The sequence below is a fragment of the Notechis scutatus genome, chromosome 3 (genome assembly GCF_049901735.1).
Source record: "Notechis scutatus isolate UNSWTSFEM ecotype Mainland chromosome 3, rNotScu1.2, whole genome shotgun sequence".
Taxonomy (NCBI): domain Eukaryota; kingdom Metazoa; phylum Chordata; class Lepidosauria; order Squamata; family Elapidae; genus Notechis; species Notechis scutatus.
The window spans coordinates 36,705,205-36,727,313 of NC_142011.1; the positions used below are offsets into that span (position 1 = coordinate 36,705,205).

General features: G+C 38.0%; 1 protein-coding gene across 1 annotated transcript in view; it reads left to right on the forward strand.

The window, feature by feature from the left end:
- The first annotated feature begins 5,323 nt into the window (after positions 1-5,323).
- ARL8A (ARF like GTPase 8A) overlaps positions 5,324-22,109 on the forward strand; it is a 41,839-nt gene continuing 25,053 nt past the window's right edge. Inside the window, exon 1 of the mRNA XM_026680912.2 lies at positions 5,324-7,446. Coding sequence (XP_026536697.1) covers positions 7,324-7,446 — 123 coding nt within the window. The 5' untranslated portion in view covers positions 5,324-7,323. The remainder of the gene's footprint in view (positions 7,447-22,109) is intronic.

Below are 22,109 nucleotides of genomic sequence, written 5' to 3' on the forward strand. Positions count from 1 at the left end.
AAATTATCCTCTAACCTCATTGAACTGGAGAGTAATCAAAAAAGAAATCTTAGTTAATTGTGATACAAATTCTTTCTTACCACTTTTGCATGGATTTTCCTGACGCTTACCCTAAAACGAAGCTCTGTATTTTTGACACTAAGAATTCATATGCCTTTGAAAATGTATTTTTAATCTAATTTTTGAATTTAGGACCAGTTACCCAAAACAGTGGTTATCTCATGCTAATTGTGCATAAAAGCAGGATATATATACCCTACTGCTTGGAGAAGATAATATTTATATATATCATAAAGTTGCTAAGATTTATACATAAATGCTTTGTTAAAGTATTCAGTGAAGAGAAAGAGGAAGGACGTGGAAGAGCAGGAGGAAGAGACTGGAACAAGCATTTCAGAAAAAGCCAAAATTTAATAAATTCTGCCACAGCAATAAATTCATTGTATTGGTGTGAACATGTACACATTTGGAACACGTTTCTCCTGTGTAGAGTGGAAAAATTACATTAGCAATCTCAAAGCCATCATTCTGAGGACTAGAAGGTGCATCATACTTTCTAACATGATTTGTCATATATATAATCCATCTAGTTTATTAAAAATGAGAAGGAGATAGTTCCCAAGAGTCTTCCATTTAAAAATGGGTTGAGGGGAAGTAACAAGTGAAAAGAATGATGAAAAAATAAGTGGGTAAACATTCACAGGTTTCTCTGAAATATAAAGCCCTAGGCTTAAGGAATATTGCTTGATTTTAGCATGATATGAACACAGTCATAGCTTATACACAATAAGTGTGTGAACAGATACATTGTGACCTTTTCACATGCTATGACTAAAAGAACCATGACTTGGAGTGAACTGTGAATGCAAACTATGTTTGCCTTGCCTTTGCTCCTGTTGCAGGCTGCTTACTATCTATGAATAGTCCACATTCTTGTGGAAAAAAGAAGTTTACTGAAAAGTGAACCAAAGCAATGGAGAACTGAAACCAATTTTCTTTATTAAAATACCCTATTATAGTAATCACTGAGCTTCTGGCCAAATGGACCAAGAGCCCCAACAATAGATTATATAGTAGTAGTATAATAGTTAAAAAGGTGCATCAACAGCCATGAATAATAATTATATTACATAGACAAGAAAAGCCTCCAAGTCTGTATCAGCAATAAGCAGTCAATCAGCTTCAGTCTTTAGCTGGCACTTTGATCTTGTCATCAATCCTGATCTACATTCCTTTTTATTTTATGGTTTCTTACTTGGGATCACTTTAAACTGAATTACAGTATCAAAGGACATGATAAATCCCAACCATTTTGATTCTATGTAATCTCCTATTGATCCAGGACACAAGTTAAAGTATAAATAAGTATATATTATAAATATTATAAATAAAGTATAACAAGTATAACAAGTATAAATAAAAATCAAAGTCCTAATTAATAAAATTTACTTTTAAAAAAGGTTAACTTTCAACTCCAGTTTATTGTCAATACAAAGCAGTGTGGTCCTCTTTTTGGTTCTGGAGAACAGATTGATGTCCTTGGTTTTGCATGCTGAGACAAGGGTAGGTAGCAAGAGAAACTCTGAAATGAAGGGAAGTTTGACATTTTAAAAGGAGAGCAATGCAGTTCTACAGATTACCGGATTTTCCAGATCAACCCTTAGAAGTACTGTTATTTCAAAGAATAATGGACAAGGTCTCCTGGAACCAATAGCACGTAGGGCTATTTGTGGTATGTATACAGGTAGTCCTCAATCTACGACTGTAATGGAGATTGACGATTATGGTCACAAATTGTGACAACCATTAAGTGAGATAGCTTCATTTAATGGCCCCTACCCCTTGCTCTCCCTGAAGTCCGTTAAATGAATGTGCAGGTCATTAAGCAAGCATGGGGTAGCTTAAGGGTGGGAAAGGCCCCAGGAATCCCACAACCCAGCTGACTCCATAAAGGAGGCAGGCAAGTGGCAAAAAGCCAAAAACAGAAGCAGGAAAAAAGAGCCTAGATTAGGGCCCAACATCACGTTCCAATGACAGAGAAGCTTCCAAACAAGCTTTGGTGGGAGCTGGGCCTCTGCCCTAATCCGCTGGCTATTGGGAGGTTGCAAACTTCACTTGGCTCCTGCTAGGCTTTGGAGCATTCAGCCATCTGCATGCAAAGGATGAGCTTCCCAAAACCTTTACCATGCTTAAATCTTGGCTGATTCTAATATTTTCTCTGAAGTTCAATCCAATTATAAGGAAATAACTCCATTCCAATTCCTGAAGGGACTAAAGATCAAGACTATTAGAAGTAAAAGTAAATATTTTAAAGTTGGTTTTTCGATCAAGGTTAAAATAGACACGTTATCTATTTAATAGACTTTTGTGATATCAGTACTGAAATGATGAAGACTAAAAATTTTGTTTATAGATGGGATATGGAAGAAGATATTACATACTGTATTTTAAACTAACATTGTATGAAGGGGAAAGGATACTTTTATTAGTCTTTTTTCTTTCCTATTTTATTTTTTTTAATATTTTTTAGTTTGGATTAGTTTTTATTGTTGTAATTGTAATTTTTAATGTAATGTAATTTTTAAAATCATGTGACCACAACCAGGCTTCTGTTTTTACTTAGCTTTATGGTATTAGAAGGATTCCAACTCAGCGATGAAGAAGCCAGGCAGATGGCGAAATCTCATAGCCCTTTTCCCCACTCTTCCACCCCAGGGCTGGGATCATTAGCAAGAAGAGAATAGATGTTCGCATTTATATTTATTGCAGAGGAAGCAAAGAGAAGAAGCAGGCATATAATCGGAAATGTAGATAAAAAGGGAATGTGCTAGTGCTGTTTTTTTTTGTATAGCATCTCACAGCTGTAAGTGCAAGCTGCTTGGGAGGCAAACAAAATCTTTATGAAATTGATCAGTCTTGTCAATTTCAGGCACCAGCTGCAAGTCTACTAAGCCTTCTAATTAACAATTGAGGTCACAGAACTGTGCTCGTTAACCTGTGGTTGATACTTTTTAGGAATAGATTGCTAGGGAGAAATGAGCTCAGGAAGAGATCACTTGTTTAGGCAATCTCTCTATTCTTCAAGATTGGAGGCAAAAAATACAGATCAGGCACAGGATAATACCTACTAGCTGATTGTTTTGGCAAATACAGGACTAAGAAAGAAAGATGCTGCAAAGATCTTAAATGCAGACATTCATCATCATCCTAAATGGGAATAGTTGCTATCTGAGACAGACACTTAATAGGGATTATCTATATTTCTTTCTTTCAGGCAAGAAAAGGATTAGGAGCTGAGTTCTGGAAATGGAATAGTTTCCTTAGATATGACAGGATTATGCAAATGGACAAGGTGGATCTGATTTCTGTCACATCCAAAGAAGATGTTCTACAAATACATTCTTTTTTATTTCAGCCATAATGCTACACTATTTAGAGGTACCATAGTTTTATGGCAGATTTATTTCTTAAAAATAACAACTTTCCCATTCAGTAGACTTAGTGGAAAGGTTACTTTGTTCCGTAAACCAGCATTATTACTGCATAAATATTGTGGAAGGATAATCCTTATTCTTAAGATTTTAAATATCACAGGAGTTTTATTCATAGCTGTATGGATAATGTCACTATATAATAAAATCACTAAAGAGCATTGGTCTTCCATCTGGCTAAAATCTTTAGACTTTTAAAATTACATGAAATGGGACCAGGTCATTTGATGGACCATGTCCCTACTGTTATATCATCCTGTCCCATCAGATCTGTCAGGAAGGATAGATTATGGGTCCTGTCTGCTAAAAAATTCCATCTGATGGGATCTAGGGGACGAGCCGTATCTGTCATGGAAGCTATCTGGAAATGCTTAGCTCCGACCATATTAATTTTCTGGAAACTTCTTAAAACAAGGTTTCTCCAACTGCCTGGGCAATTGCATGGAGACAGGGAGCCCACAAGATTGCATTCAGGTAGTCCTCACTTACTGACTACTCATTCAGTAACTATTCAAAGTTACAATGGTGATTTATGATGGCTCTTCAAAATTGAAGTTGTTGTAGAGTCCCCAGGGTCACACGATCACAATTTAGGCACTTAGCAACTGGTGTACATTTATAATGTTTGCAGCATCTCACAGTCACAGAATTGCCTTTTGCAACCTTGTCAGCCAGCTTTCAACAAGCAAACTCAATTGGGAAGGTAACAGGAATTGCAAAGTTGCAGTTATGTAACGTGCTCAGCAACTGCAGGTGAGTTGCTTAATGATAGCAGGCAGAACTGATGTGAGTCAGCACGCCACACTGCATTTCATTTTGACCATGTCACTTAAGCAATGGAGCTGACAGTCCTAAATGTGGTAGGTTAGTAAGGACTACCTGTATAGGATGTGAGTCCATTCTCTCACAATTTTATGTATATTTAATTGCTTCTGGAGGTTGTTTATACTTGTTTTCAACTACTTGTTTTATTGTAGACTCCCCAGGATCACATTTGTGAGATGGGCAACTATATAAATACAATAAATAGTGTTTGAGAGGTTGCGGTTATACTTAACGAGAGACAATACTATTTTGTCTAACTTTCTAAAGTACAGATTGGTGGAAACTAAATTATAGTCTTCCTATAGATTTTTGAAGGATTTGGAAGATCTCATTTCCCCCCCCAGTCGGAACAAAATAGCTGTTTGCTCCTCCTATAATTAAAAGCATAACACCCCCCATTTGCGCTAACTGTGATACAGATTTGTATTTTTATATAGTATGCAGATCATTCAGGATTTAATTTAAGGAGTGCAGAAGCCAACTGGCTTTATCTGTTAAACAACTACCTTTTTCTTTATTTGGTCTTAAGGTTTCTTACAAACAAAAAACAAAGATCCCATAAAAGTGAATTCTGCTCTATTCTATAACTACTCCATGGCAATGGTTCAAAAGATAAATTGTACTATGTATTTTTCCATGGTTTAGAGTGTTTTTTGACACTGATTGGCAAGAGTGAAGAAAACAAGAGTTGTAGCTGGAAGCAGAAATTAAAGGCTTTTGAAAAAGCATAATTTGAAAGAAGATATGCAATTACACTACCGTATTGGAGAATGAAACCCGATTAAAGCAATCTTTCAGATGGCAAATGAACCACAAAATTTAAACTGATTGACTCCACTTCATTTAGAAGCTTCTGCTATTTGTCTTTCTTTGCCATTAAGACATGTTGAAACCATCAAATTGTCACACCTGCACAAACAGGTCACACATATTTTTCAAAACTGCTTGTAAAATTCATGAGTTAATGCTAGCCATATTTGAATTTTAGACCACTTGGTCCGATATATTCAAATTTATTTGTTTACCATATGTAAACCCTGCTTTCTCCCAGTAAAACCAGGCTTCTATAGTTAACCTTGTAAGACAACATACCGTAAGCAATAAAAACTGACAATTACAAAAATACAGTTCTCCATAAAATATAAAATCCATAAGCAACAATAATAAAACAACAGCAAGAAAAAAAAATCAAAAAGCACCAATCATAAAACTAGAATCCTAACAGGAGTTATTTGAGTATAAAAATAAGTGTTTAGTCTCTTCTTAAAGCGGAGATGAGAACTGATCTGCATTTCAAGGGAGAGGGAATTCCACCAAGAAGTATTTTTACTCTTGTATATTCCAACAGACTTCAAGGTCAGACTTCATAATAATTCCTTTAATTTGTAGCATGGAGAACTCCTGATTTGTAACATGGAGAAAATAGCTTCAAATAGATAGGACTAAATCCATGGGACAGTGCAATTATCATAAATATATGCCAGTTGCCAAGCACTAGAATTTTGGTCATATGACCATAGAGATGCTATAACAGTCATAAGTATAAGAACTGGTCATAAGTCACTTTTCAGTGCCACTGTAATGACCCCTAAATGAATGGTTGCAAGTCAAGGACTACCTGTAGAATCTTTCAACCATTGTAAGTAGTTAATAAGGATATTATGGGAGAGCATAGTAATGCTTCTGTGTTGGAAGCATCCAAATGCTTCCGTGGTGAAAGGATTTATCAGTGACATCACCATTGCCCAGGGGACACCCAGTTGGGGACACCTTTATGTGCCCGTGAAGTTGTCCACCAACTTCCGTTTCCCACTTTCGAACCACTAGGTTGGCAGGTGATGGATTTCACCCCACCCCATGGCAGCAACAGGTCTCAAACTCAAGGCTGCCGATCATGAGCCTAGCATTCTAACCTCATCAGCCCCTTTGCCCCTTTGAGGGTATAGTACTAAAGACTTTTGAGAGATTTAAAGAACAGGATGGTCACATTTCCCAAATTTAAATCCCACATACCATTCATGAATGGATGCAGAATTTATGCTATATCTAGATCCAGATCTGAATCCTGACAGCGGTGTGTGTGTGTGTTCGTGTATCCAGACAATCTGCTTTTCCCAAGGTTATTTACAATTACCATCCCACTAGGTTCTCTACCATCTTCCTGCAAAAGAGAAAGTTGATGATAGGGCAACAAGAATCCAAACTGTTGACTCCTTGAGAGGTAAGGCAATTTCTCCAAGACAGCTGGGATTTCCCTTCCCTGCAATAAAGCAACGACTGTTTCAAGACCCTTGTTCTTTGCCTCCTCATCAGCTTGTACTTACCAAGTGGGACACAAATGAAGCTCCAAGTGGCAAACTGACATTTCCAAGGGTTTTTTTTTTTTTTTACTCCCATGGTAAACAGGAGCATTTTTCTGAATCAGAAATAGATTTTTACGCAACAATTCTGAGCCTTAACGAGTGCTGCCCGAATGGCTGTTTTTGTTTTTTTGCACAACAGATTTACCCTTGATTAATTTAACCGTGATTTATTCATTTAGCCTAATTTCCGAAGGTTCCCGTACGCCCGGTAAACCATAAATTAATCATACGGTCGGCTTCACATAACCCTCTGAAACGTGACTCGCTGGCGTGTGTCAGACGAACGCCAGCCTGCCTCAGCCATTGGCTCGGGCGGATCTTGAGCTACTGCAAAGCACAGTAGATCTGACGTCCGACTGCGTCCTAGGCCTCAGCAGAAGGAATTGAGGCGCTCGCGTCGGCGCGGAGTCCTCCGCTTCTCTAGAGGCCACTGCTGGGTTGGGCGCCAGAGACCGTCGAGATCAGCGGCTCCACCCCGGCCGGAGAGCTGCTGACTGACCCCACCCATCAGCGCTGCTGAGCGACTGGAGCGAGGCGAGCTAGACCCCGGCGGCTGTAGCGGCAAGGCCGGATCGTTCCGGGGGAAGAATAAAGGTGCTGGGCCTGGCTGCGCTGAACGATCGGGGCCGGGAGTCGAAGGCAGGATGCTGGCGCTCTTCACGAAGCTGCTGGACTGGTTCCGGGCGCTCTTCTGGAAGGAGGAGATGGAGCTGACCCTGGTGGGGCTGCAGTATTCGGGCAAGACCACCTTCGTCAACGTGATCGCGGTAAGATGCCGGGTGACGAGCATCACGGCGGGGCCCGGGCGTGTAGCACCGAGCATTCTTTCCCAGGCCGGTGCCGTGCAGATGTAATGGGACTACAATTCCCAAGATTGCCAGCTAGGGCTTCGGATGCGTTGGCTCAGGGTGTTGGTGCCGTAATCTCGGGGAGTATTGGGTGGGCACCCCGTTGGGGAACGTCGGCCCCGATGAAGGCGCTGTCACCTTCTCACGCTTGGGCATCTCTCAGTCTTAGAAGGACGGAGGCCTTCCTCCGCCCAGGGAAAGAGAAAAGCCCCCTTCCCCCCTCCCCAGCAGATCGTATTCTTTCAAGGAAAACGATCTACCCACTTCTCTAATAAGGGGACATTACTGCTTTCCTTTCCTCTTCCCAGTGGTGAAATCCTCCCATTTTCTCTTTCACGCTATTCTGCCCTTCCACGATATCAATGGAAATAGCATATTCAACATGAGCAAAGCCTTTCAGGTCACATTATCCACCACCCCACCCGCTGTTCACATAGGTGGCGGTCCTGAGATACCAAAGAGATAACCAAAAAAATTGTTGCATTTTGTTCGAAAATTATCCTTGTATCCTAATACCTCAGTTCTGAATGTTCTCTCTGCGTTTGATCTATTTGATAGTCTTCTGCTTTTGTGGTGCCTGAAATGTATGTTTCAGTAGGTCCCGGAGGAGGGGGGTGGCGGCAGAAGGATGCTGTTTCATCTTCTGTGGTGAATGGTAATTTTATCTCCCATCTTTTCAGATCAATATGTCAGTTAACACTATGTATGAGTGATTTTTTATTTTAAGTGACTTTACATTAGGATTTGCTGTTGAAATATCTTGGAGGAATACATTTTAAGAAGCTGCTTTGAGGAATGATAACTCTACAGCTGCAGAAAATATCCTTACTCTGGATATTTCGACTTAGTCTGCCTTGCAGTTTTTTTCTCCTGCCTCCCTTCTATGCATCTGCAGTAATGGCTTCAAAGTGTGCATTTATGGAAAGGGCCAAGGAAGACATTAGAGAGCATATGGGATGGAGAATATTGACCATTGGGAATACTGATAGCAATCCAAAGCTTTCCATCCTTAGGGCCTCAAACATAGCTGGCCCTGCATATTTATTCCTGCATATTAACTCACACTGTTGTCTGTCAATTGTAAAAATGAACTTCTTTGATCTTATCCTCTTCCTGGGAAGAAAACTAAAGCATGGATCAGACCAGATTCATGTGGCAGCTTCTCTGAATACTGAGCATTTTAGTTGGTAGAAGACAGTAGACATGAAGATTGCACTAGTATATTTTCTACTATATTTTCCCATTACTGTAGTTTTAATGGAACCGTTTTAAGATGCAGTAGTAGAGACAAGCTCATAGTGCTTTCTTTATTTAAAAAAAATCATGACTGGCATTTTTTGTATTTTGGGGAAGAATATTTTAACTTACATTGTAAATAATTTATTGTAGCTAATACCTGAAACTCAAAATCAACGTGTTTCTAAATTAAAAGTTATATTTTCAGATACTTGATTTTGAATAAATTCTCTGCTCTAGAGTTTATGCTAACTGGCATTCTCTCTTTTGTTATTACTTTGTTGTGGAAGAATTTGTAGTTATTGATACATAATTTCCCAAGATGTTTGTTATTGTTTTCTGAATACTGGAGACCTGGGTGAATAAATTGATAATATGCTAAATAGGAAATTCTGCGAAACATGATGTGCTTTGTTACTGATTCAGCACTGTCTACTGGACAAATCACGGATATGGCAAATAATTAGTGAAGGTCCTTGCCATTGCTTGTTTTGAAGATAGAAACTTGTACCTGCATTTTCTAATGTGCTTGATATTGATTGTTTCCTACACTATCCCAGGCATTAAAAGTCTTATTTTCTTTGAACTTAGTTGTGATTCTTGATAACTTCATGAATATGTCCATGTAGTTTTCTTGTTAATCACACAGAGATGGCATTACAATATTTTCTTGAGGAAGCTTCTTCATTATCCAATCTACTTTGTAGCTCTGGGATTTTCTGATAATATACCATCCATGTATTTTGGATATCAAGTTGGATAAATAATACTATCTAGCTGACACCTTAGGATAAGTAAACTATTCATCTCATTTTATCTCTAAGATAATGAAGAAAAAAAGACAAGTAGTCCTTAATTTACGACACATTGTTTTATGACTATTCGGAATGGAATGGGTGCTTTACAGCTTGTAAAGCACTTCTGCCCTTCATAAAATGTCACATGCCCATCCGCACAATCATGTGACCACATTTTTGGCATTTGGCAATTGGCTCACCTTGATGACTGGCTGTGATTTGCATCACTTTTTGCCAATTTCTGGCAAAAAAAACAAAACCCACCCATTCAAGACAATAGCTTTGCTTCACAATCAACACTGTTCACTTAATTACCATGTTAACAACTGTTGTTATTAATTTAACGACTGCCCAATGTGGGTGTCTCAATTTATGACTGCAAAACAACTTACGATTTCCAGTCCCAATTGTGGTTGTAAGTCGAGGATCTTAGTGGATCTTAGTGATTGTTCTCGGTTTAACCAAGTGAATTTCTCTGCCCATCAGTAGCTTGATTTAAAGGTAGTGAAGCATATTTACAGGCCTTGTTTGAGATAGGTTTGAGTAAAGCCTTTTACTGTCAAGATAAATCCTTTCTAACCAGTTCCTGCAACTTGTCAATTCTTAATATTTCATCCAGTTATATGAAAGACAATTCTTAATATTTCCCCAAAACGTTTTCTTCTTTTCAACCACAGTTAAATCTGGTTATTATGAACCAACACTTTTATCAGTTTGTATTCTGAAATCCTACAATATTTTAACCTTCTAATTTTTAACCAATTTTTCAGTTCCCACCAATTTCTCATTACAGGCACATAATACTTTTTACATATGTTTTACATATATTCCAGTGAATCACTTTGACTGTTTTATTTTGTTCATTACACTCAATTTGTATGACCTTCTTGCATGGACTGAAGTTATGATCTACTGTTTCTTCTGCTTCTTTGCACAATCTGTACTTTGAATCATTTGATTATTTTTCAATCAATTCCAACCTATTTTACTACCTCCTTTTTAATATACAATTTAAAGCAGTGAATATTTTTAATTCTCCTACCTCCTATTACCCCATATGATAATTCTGTGAGATAGCTTGGCCTGAGAGAGAGTGACTTATCAGACAAGACCTCTAATACATATACTAGAACACCTGTTATTTTAACATTTGTTAAATACATAACTACTAGTAATTTGATTGGAATGAAATCCAGTTGTCTTTAAAAATCTGATGTGGGTGTAATGTGAAATTTCATGTCTTTGTAAGAGGGAACTCATATGTGAAAGGGTGGGTTGAGAAATCCTTGATTCAAGGCATTCATCCATTAATGTATTGGATAATGTGGCAATAGATAAAGAAGTTTGACTATGTATTCCACCCATATTGTACCAATGTTATGATACTGATCCACCTTACAGATATGTTGTAGAGATTATAAAGAGAATTATGCTAAATACTTAAAATATTTGTTGACAAGTAATTTTCTTCCTTGCAAGCAGGTAAGAAAAATAACATTGTATGTCATAGTAGTGTTAATTTATGTTAGAGCTGTTGTTGTTGTTATTATTATTTGCACAATCAGCCATATGTTCAGACTGGATTTGGCATTTTTGTCTATCTATTGGGTCCTTAATAAGGAATTATAATTATAATTATTGTTATTATTATCATCATCTTATCAGGCAAGCTAGAACACATTTGCATCTTAGAGTAATATGATTTTTGTAAACATCAATACCAATACAATAGCCATTTCGCAAAGCAGGCTGACTGTCCTTGGACATATGCTCTCTCAAAGTCTTTATTGCAATAGTAACAGACACTCGAGAGCTGCAGACGCTTAAGTGATGCTATATAGAATTTCCTTTTCAATGTATACAATTGCTCTACATATACTTGTGTAAGGGGGGGTTAGGCTTAGAGATTTGTTTTGAAAAAAAAAGTTATTTCTGAGAGTGTTTTATATTCCATGGAAATGTAACTGAAAGCATGTTATTTGTGAACGTATTTTTGTGGCTAGAAAGCAGTCTTTAGACTGTGTATTGTAGATTTTTTTTAAAAAATGTTATAAGTAGAATATGAGAATTTTGAATAGAATTTTAAAATGTTAATTATAATATAACTAGTAAGGCATTTATAAGTGTATTTTAAGCATGCTTGTTCTGTCTTTTAAAAGGAGCAAATAAATTATTTTTACAAATAAAACCCCCCTTCTTTTTCAGCAATTTAGGTTTTGCTCTTTGAACATCTGTTGTCATTGGGTTTGCTCTCTATGTGTCCAAAGTTTTCTGGGAAAACAGACTGAACAAGTCTCAAATGTCTAATAAGCAGGGAGCTCATTGGTAGAGGAAAAAAGTTACAGGCTAATTTTTAGGCTAATCTTAGAAATAGTCACACCAGTGTAAAGAACCCTCCCCCCTTTCTTTTTTTGAATTAATACATCCTTGGCCTAGGACAGAGTAGGAGCCTGATAAATGTTCAACTAAGGCAATATCAAATAGGCCTTGAGGTAGCTATATCCACAATACCATACAGGGGCTAAAAGCTTGTAAAAAGTAGGTGGTTGAGCTTTCCATTATAACCCCTTTCTCCATGGCTATTTTTGGGGAATATGTGTAACAAACTGGAAGGGTCAATTTGGGTTAGGGTAAAGCAGGAGACAGTGAGTTCCAGTAACGCCTTAGCCATGAAAGTCAGCTGGATTACTTTGGGCCAGTCACTCTTTCTCTCAGTCCAAGCCATCTCACAGGGTTGTTGTTGTGGTAAAAATAGGAGGAGGAAGTTGTGTTGGATATGTTCACCACCAATAAGGTCGGGATACAAATAAAATAAAATAACGTATTTATCATATTTGTATCCTACATTACCTTCAATAACTAACTGAACATCAAGAATCTTGAGATAGGATGATATACAAATTCTATAAATAAATGTTTTTGACCAGGGGTGGGGTCCGACAGGGTTAACTACCAGTTCGGTCATTTATGAGGTTCGGTGATTTACGATGTACTTCCCTGCTGGCGCACACTTGTAAATCATCATCAGCATGCTGTGTGCAGAGAAGCAGCCTTTCAAAAAGCCCCTTTTTCCTGCTTTTTTAACTGCAGCTGTGCCTTGCACGGTAGCTGAAGTTGAAAAAATCAGGAAATAAAGGTCTGTTAAGAGCCCGGGAGGGTGGGTGGGCAAAAACGTCAGCAGACATAGAACCGGTCCTATGTCTGCTGCTCTTCAGAGCTACCGGTTCTACAGAGGTGGACAGAACCGGTAGAAACCCACCCCTGTTTTTGACTCTCGCTTTATCCTCATAATCCTTTGAGGTAAGTTAAATTGAAAGAGAGTGATTGCTGGTGTGTTATATTGTACATTAGCTGTAATTTTTCAAAATTGCCTAAGAACCAAGGAGTAACTTTAAGTTCCTAAAATTTTAAGATGCTTTTCTGAGAGGCATACTTTTAAAAAAATATCCCTCAAGTGTTCAATTTCATGTGAACAGTTTTTTTTTTTTTTTGCTTGTGAATGATTACTTGGTCGTCTTGTAGTTTAACTGAAACCTCGAAGACCCTTCAGCCAGTGGGAGCAATCTGCTTATTTATTTCGGCTTTTGTGCTCCTCCATTTCTGAAGATTCAGCTGCAGATTGGGGATAAAAAGGAATAAGGAATAAGGGAAATCTCTTCTGGTCATTGTTGCTATTTCAGTGTCAGGTAAAAAAAAATCATTGGCTACATCCATTTTGCTTTCTTATTTTACTTCCTCTCCTGTCTTGAAGATAGCAGGAGCAAGAGACAGAAGTAACATCCAGGAATGGAGAGAAGCTCACTAATTTGTTTTTCTTTTAATTAGAGCTGATTTAGGATAGGAGGAGCTGTGTAGATTTAACCTCATGAAAGGCATGTGTAGCAGGGGTGGGATTCAATTTTTTTGACAACCGGTTCTGTGGGCGTGGCTAATTTGTTAAGAGCCCGGGAGGGTTCTTAACAAATTAAGAGGTGTGCCTTGGTGGTCATGTTATTGGCTGGGCGTGGCCAACTCAATATCACTCACATCGAGGCACGCATCTCCTTGCCTGGCCTCTCATGACTGTGGGGATGCTGCAACAGTTGTAAGTGTGAACAACAGTCATAAGTCATTTTTTTCAGTGCCATTGTAACTTTGAATGGTCATTCCACACAAGCAAAGTACCAGCAAAAGAGGGGGAAAAAACTCCAGAGAGGTTCCTGAGACAGGAAGTCTAGTCCTGCCAAGAATGTAACAAGGGTTAACGGAGAGGCAGTTTCTATAAGCAACACCAGAATGTTCCCTTCCTGCCTTCCTTACAGGATTAGGCCAGTAATTTCTTCTAACAACCGGTTCTCTGAACTGCTTAGAATGTTAACAACTGGTTCTAGCGAATAGGTGCAAACTGGTAGAATCCTACCCCTGATGTGTAGGTGTGGAAGACTGAAAAATGAGCTTTGCACAGCATTAGTCTTATCAAGTAGGCCAGACAGGAAACATGACCAGATAAGCTAATTCTGTTTTACTGTAAAGTTACATAAATAGAATCTTGCAAATCTGAAAAGTACTGTTTTGTCAGTTTCCTTTACAGCCTGAGTAACTTCCTTCGGAACCTCTTGCCCTGCCCACTACTAGCTGTGGGCTGTGTTGTCTCTTACCTGACCCTTCCCTAGACAGCATCTCTTTGCCTCACCGTCTCCCAGGGTTTTTTCTCATTACAGAAAGGCAGTTTGGCACAGAAATGGTGAAAGTATGAAATAGGGGAAAGATTCAGTTTTGAGAAAATGGGACTAATGGTCAGGGTATGGAGAGAAGAATGGAGATCAGAGATAAAGATGAGTGAATATTGCTGGACTCATTACCGCCATGAGTTACTTATAAAAATGATAAAGCAGGGATAAGAATTCGAAATAAAGCAGAGATAAGGGGAAAGTCCAGCTTGACTGAAAAACACTGTTTTGAATCATGTAATTTCTTGTCTGTATCATGGTGTCAGCCATAGCCAGAATACAATTTAGGTCAGTCCATGATCCGCTATGGATGGTGTGTCTTGTGAATTGGAATGAAATTTGAAGGAAATTGAAAGGTGGTTTAAATGCCTACATAGGGACCTTCGACAGTGATTGACATGAAGTTAACAGTGACATGGAATTGTTCCGTCCTCTTTATGTTGCTAAGGTTCACTGGATGAATTGTTGGGATGCAGATGATACAGTATTACATAATAGTGTTGAAATCACGATTATGTCTCTAAAAACAGATTTGCTATAGTGGGGACAGGTGCTAATCTGCATATAACAAACCTAGTACAAACCTATAACCTTGTTGAAGAAACAGTCAGTCACGTGACACATGAGTAATAATTTAGGCGCCTTGCATTGGACAAAATACAGATTTGTGAAATCTAAATCCCAAGATCAGAATTTGTCTTAGAAGATACTGGCTCAAGCAAAGAATGTTAAGCTTTAGGATGTTTTACTCCTAAAAACATTTGAGAAAACTGGCTCTTTTATCTCTGGTTATTGTGATCAGTTGCTGAAAGGAAAAAAAAAAAAACCACAACAGTAAATAGTTTTAATCTAATACTAGCTCTGTTTTAGGTCATGTGCTTTAATTGTAATATGCAACTTGGGATGGATGTAAATGGCAAAAACATGCACTTTTCTCAGTGCCATTGGTGTCATACTGGGATATAATGTTGCCTTGTAATTAATGTAAGAGTCTGAAAAAGGGGCAAAATTAGTATTGCTAATGTGCTCGTGGAAGAACACCTGATCTGGATTTTAAATAATTATGCTTGAATGGAATGGAAAATTATTCTATGTTACATATAGATGACCAGTTGGTACATGAAAAATCATAGTAATGGGAGCTCAGCAGGAAATCCAAGTCTATGCAAGACAAAAAGAAAAAAAAACAGCAGCAGCAGCCATTCTTGTACATAGATTTTTTAAATATTGAGCACTATGTGCAGTATTTGTTTTTTAAAAATTAAATGGAACTTTTAGAATTGCATTTCAAGATAAATGTGAAATTCTATCTGTGCAGTTTAGACAGAGGGGCCTTAAAGAATGATATGAAGAGAAAAAAACGTGTGTCAGTGTTGCTTTGATATAATACAGTAATGGTTGATTTTCATGTTTTCTTTCAAGTTTTCATTATTTTGAAGAATTTTCAGGTCCTTGTATTATCACTACAACAATTCAAGCAGGAGTTTGTGTCAGGATGTTCCTCATTATGAAGTGGGAAATGATTTCAACATCATTATGCAAGATGTAACAGTTTCTTTGTTTTAACTGACATGTCACAGATTCTTATTGCCTTTTCCAGTATTTAAACTGATTCTTTGGAATGGAAGCAAATACAATTTTGCTTCATCCAAAAGGATCACATTTTAAACCCCAAATATATAATATAGCATCAGAAATAAATGGTCACGCTTTCATTTTCTTGTATAAGAGTCTCTTGCTTGTCTGGTCATTTGATCAAGTTGTATGTATTGAGATGGATGATCACAAAGCTGACTCCTCTCTCCTGCATTACAGGTAGTCCTCATTTAGCATCCACTGTTGGAATCCACAACATGATCATTAAGCGAAGTGGTTGCAAAGTGAAACCACAACTGTGCTTATGATCTTACTTCAGCTTTCATTTCTTTTACATACCTACAGAGTTTGTAAATGAGAGGATTGGTCATCACTGTCATAACTACATATAGTTGCTAAACAAGACAGTCAACCTTGCCATTCTCTTTTACTTCAAGTGTAGAGCAGTATTGGCAGAATAACATATCTCTGGCCCTTTAAGATAAGGAAAAGTAGCATTTTAATCTTATAAAACCCTTTTTTTACACAGAGACAAAGCCATGTCAGACTATCCCAAGTCTTACTAGGATAGCTATGGATAAGAAGTATTTTCAGCTTAGGAAGACCTGCATTCAGGAATGTGTGTCAGGGCATTTTCTGTACTGGCTCGGTCTAAAGCCATCAATCTTGTTGAAGATGAAGATAGCAAATGTAAGCAGACAGGGGAGGAGATGGAAAAGAGTGGTTATGCTCAGTCAACTTAGATACTGACAAAGTTGTTTTAATGATCAATAGGAAACTGCACACAGGACTACATAAGCAACAGCTTTGAAAGTCTGTCATATCTTTACGTAATTTCAATTGAACTCTGTACATATGTGATCTCCCAAGTAATTTATTCATGAAGCTATTATTTATGTAAAGTTACAGACCTCTTCCCCAACAGTGCTACAGCTACCAAAGGAAAGAGGATTTCTTTTTCAGTGAGAAAATTAAAGTGAATGAAAATTCTCAATGATTCCAAACAATGTTTGAAAAATCCCCCTCCCCCCCAATATAAAATGGAGTGAGGTAAGATAGTAACTAATATAGTTGCTTTTAGTAATGTCTTAGAAAATACAAAGGAGTGTTCTTCAGCCAAATGAAATAACTGCAATCGTTTGTTGGCCTTGCCTGTGAAACTTAAAAGATTGCTTTTGAAACTAATTTTAGCAGGCAGGACCAACTAGTATGTTACTAAAGATATAGAAAACACCATTTTAACATATAGATAGTTACAACTATTGGTGGGGGATGAGAAGAAGGCTGCATCATGAGGGCATGTTCTCAACAAATGGTTAGCAAGATATTTTAACTCTACATTGACAGGAAAATGATGAGTGATTTCTGGTACTGTCTCTCCTCAATCATGTGTCTACTCATCCTTTTAGATCAGGCAGGAAGGGTATGCTCCAGGTGCTATCTGTAAAGGAATGTAATTTGTCAGGACCCAGGAAGAGAGCTTTTTCTGCCACCTTCTGGAACATCATCCCTTCAGAATTTGAACTTGCCCTGACATTTCTGGCCTTTCACAAGGCATTAAAAGGCTTTGTCCTTGAGCCTACAGCCCTGATAGCATCATAATGACCATGTCATGGCTTGTTAGGATGGTTGCAAGTCTACTTTTATATCATTTTTGTTGTTTGTAACTTGTTCTTTTTATAGTTTTTATTCTGTTTTAATTGTGAACCGCCTAGAGTCATGTAGTTGAGATGGAAATTTATAGAGCAGCCTATAAATTCATAAATAAAATAAATAGAGATAGTCCTTACTACAGCAGTTGACCTAGAATTACGATCATACGTTGTTGCAGTTATTAAGTGAGGTGCTCATTCGATCACTTTGTTTAATGACTGCAGTCCTGGTTTTCCCCGTTGTCGTGATTAAGCTACCACTGGATTGTTAAGTGGGGTGCCTCAGAAGGAATAGGCTCTGAGAGAGCTAGAGAGTTCTGGGCCCGTACTGCAGTATCTTCCTGGATCACTTATAGCCCTCACTGGGCCTGCCAGGGTGTCCCTCAATCCCTGAGGCATCTTTGCTTCCTGGTCCACTGGGTCCTATATCCTTGAGCATCCTCCCCATTGTGCCTCACTCTATTTAATTCTTCTGAAGGTCATCTTTCCAAAGAGTGCATGGCCAGTGCAAAGCATGACTTGCCTGGAGAGGCAACTTTGCACCGTTTAAGAGGCTGGCACCATTGGTGTGATCTCTTGCAAGAGAGTTTCTGAAAGCTCACGAGAATGGCAGTTGCAAGGTGGCATCTCTAAAAGGCTGTATTGATTCTTTTGTTGATTCTCTTTCAGAAAAATGATCTTCGGAAATTACCTGTCTGAAAGAGAATCAGCTGATGCACCATGCAACCACCTCATTCCATCCACTCCATTTTGGGAATGGCTGCAATAGACTCTACTTCCAGGATGGCAGGAAGCAGTTTTTGTATAGTAAGGCTGCACATTGCATCAACTGATTCTTTTTCAGAAAAGCAGTTTCCAAAGATAACCTTTCTAAGAGAGCATTAGCTGATGCACTATGTGGCCTTTTACAAAAGGTGATTTGTCCCATCCTGGAAGTAGGTGCCATTTTGGGAGTGGTTGCAATTTATACTTTGCAAGAATAGTGGCTACTCCCAAAATGGTGTCCACTTCAAGGATAGCATAAAAGAAGGCCATCTGGCACACTGCCTGTTCTCTCTCAGAAAAGCAAGGCATGACGCGTGGGACATATACAAATGTGAACCCAGAAGGATGGAAAGGAGGGCAAGAGATCCAGTGGGATGTGATGGAGGTGGAAGATAGGTAGCTGGGGGCAATTGAAGCATCCCTGCCGCTGGTTCTAAGGGTATTTTTTTGTATCCCAACTCTTAGAAATGGATACAGCAGTTTATTGATTTAGACATCAACTTACATAGCAGAAATCTTGCTTTGTCAGAATTAATTCATGATTTGGATTATGGTTTGCAACTACTGTAGTACAAGTGACAGAATATCATTTTGAATATTGCACCAAGCACAATAGTTAAGCTTTTTTTCTTCTTTGATATGACAGATGGACTCTTCCTCAGTAGAGACTGCAGATCAATACAAAGTTTTCATATTCTACTGTGTTCTGCATGATGTTAAACTGCAGTCAAGTATGGCCTACAGTTTTATAATAAGTCCATTTCTTCCTTTAAAGATCCGTTGGAATAATGACTTGCTTCTATTTCCATGAATTTGATTAATTGCAGAATTATATATGAAGCTGTTTTGCAGTTTGAGTTGATATGAAAAACAATTAATTTCCTTGCAGTCTTTCCCTTGCCTGCAGTAGCCTGAGAGACTGACAGAGCAGCCTTTTCTGTATATGTTCCTCTCTCACAGGCTTGTTCTCAGCCCACTGCTGTGTAGGATCAAAACAGTAGAATTATAATGGCTGTGCTATTAATTAATACTTAATTAGACATTTATTGTTCAGTGACATTTCAACGCCATTTTGTTTTTAATTGCACAGATAAATAATACTTGCTCCCTGTAATTTAAACTAGTAGGATAGATACAGGGGTGGGCTGCTGGGAGTTCTCAGGGATTCGGGAGAGCCCCTAGCTAAGATTCTGTGTAGTTTGGAGACCCCCAGATCCCACTCCTGGCTGACCCTACCCACCCCACCCTGCTCATCCCAGGAGTCCCCACACTGTCTGTTTTGGATGCAAGTAAGTGCAGGGTGGGCCTGGAGGCTCGGGGGGATGAAAAATGTGCCTAAAAATGAAAAATGTTGCTAAAATTGTTGAAGCCCGCCTCTGGATAGATATCCTAAGTATATATTGCTAACATATGTTAGTTACTCTGTATCTTTAAGATTACTGAAGATAAGATTACAATACTATCAGCTAGTTGTAATCTAAGTGGCTAAATTTCCCAGCTCCCAGCGTTTATAAGTTCCTATCATTTTGGGGACATATTAAAAAAAGGACAAATTTTCCTGGCCGGTACATAACAAATAGATAAAATTATTTGTTAGAAAACAACACTATAAAAGATATCACTTTAAAAGGTAAATATTATTAAAGCACAGATATGAGTTCTAGGCGATATCAAATGCTTGAAAATCTTAGCTGCTAAACAGAGAGAAAGAGACAAAAATGACATGAGAAATCTGATATTGTCAGTATCTTCAAAGCATCATTATATCAAGCACTATAAACATTCTATCCAGATTTTTCAAGCATCCTACCAGTACTAGCAAAAATTCCCAGTAATTGAGTATCCGTGAATCTGAAATTAACAGCTGTTAAATTATTGCAGCACTGGAAAATCTCAATTTGAGAATTCCATTAAGGGAAATCTATGTCACAGCATATATGGATTGTATAAAGCAGATTTGGGGATCCATTGTTGTCTGTTGTCACTGATTCTATGCTAGAATAGTTTTTGTTTATCCTCATGGTTTACAAAGAAGATTTGCACAATTATCTTCTTTTGAATTGAAAGATGGTGTGAGGATTATTATTAAGAGACTGCACACTGTGAAATCTTGCATAGTGCACACTTCTGCTTTTGCATAAGGAAAGGTTTTATGTACGTATCAGCATACAGTGGCACTTAGTACTCATCATTAATTGGTTCTAGGAAACAATGACTACCAGAAATGATGAATACCAAACAAATTTTCTCATAAGAAATAATGTAATGAACCATAAGGCAGCCGACACCAACAAGTTCTAGCTTGTGCACTGAGTATCAAACAAATGATGAATACCGGGACAATTTTTTCTCGTCAAAATGTATTGAGTACCATATTTGATGTGTTTCAAAACAATTGAGTACCAAGGTAGCACTATATGAGCTTCTCCAAAAGGGGGACATTTTGATTGGGCCTTTTCCACTTCATCCAAGCAAATAAATGGCAGCAATTAAAATATTATTTTGAGGAACTGTATTTGCTGTTGTGATCTGTGCTCTTGTGAGTACAAATTCAGGTTTTTCACAATTAAATTCAACAGATTGTGTTTATTTTTTTGAGTAGAAATACCTTGCTCACATTTATCCTATACAGGAAGAAATGCTCTCTGGTTGAGCACATCTAAAGGAAAAAAATGCCTCATGTTTTTTTCCTCCTGGGCATGGTTAACTATGCTGGATTTCATTTATACAGAAAGGAATAGTCATTGCTTTTAATTGTAACTGCTATTTAGATTAAACTATGTGTCACCTTGCATTATTTTACAGGTTAGCTGTAAAATACAGACTAGCCATTATAAAATTGTATTATTTTATATGTCATCTTAAATCTGAATGTTTGATGAATAATGTTAAATTATTTGTAAAATGGTAGAAATGTTGATAGGCTTTATGCTTTCTCCTACTCTCCTGGAATTCTCATACATACTAAATAATTCTATACACTTTGCAACTATAATAGCATAAATTATTTCTAAACTTTATTTAAGGTACAAATGAATGGAATGGAATGGAATGGAATGGAATAGAGCTGGAAGGGGCCTTGGAGGTCTCCTAGTCCAGCCCCTTGCTCAAGCAGGAGAACTTATGTTTAGGTTAACCAGAGGACAACTGGTTAATTGTCCTCACTGTTAGGAAGGTTCTCCTTAATTCCCGATTGCTTCTCTCTTTGATTAATTTTCAACCACTGAATGAATCTGAGGAAAACCAGGAAGATCGGTCAGTGCAGTCTTCACTCATTTAATCAAGTGCATGTAGATTAGAGCAGGGGTCCCCAACCCCTGGGCTGCGGCCTACTACTGGGCCATGGTCTATCCATTTTCCTCGGAAAGTGGGCACAGTTCCAGACAGCTAAACCGTGTGTGCACACCATCTGATGAGTATAGGACACATGTGAATCCCACTGTTATTTTGGGGGGGAAAAAGATGATGCTGGAATCTGTGTCCCATTTGTCACTACGGATAGCAAACCTCATTTTGGAAGTGTCCATTGTAACACATAGAAATAAAAATATGTTGCATTTCAGTAGCATGGCTGCATCTCTGTTACAGCTAGCTGCAGCTTTATTTAGCTTGCCGGTATCCAGGTATATTTTACTTCCTTACAATTTGCTGAACATGCTTTTATTTTGGTATCATCTGCATGCCAAGGATAAATCATATGAGCATATGAATAGGTTGTGATAGCTCTTGAATTATGGAAGTTGCTTTGCCTGAATAAATTTGGGGTATAATATACAATATTTTTGGCTACTATTCAGTAACAGGCAGACTAGTCCTTTGGCTTCCAA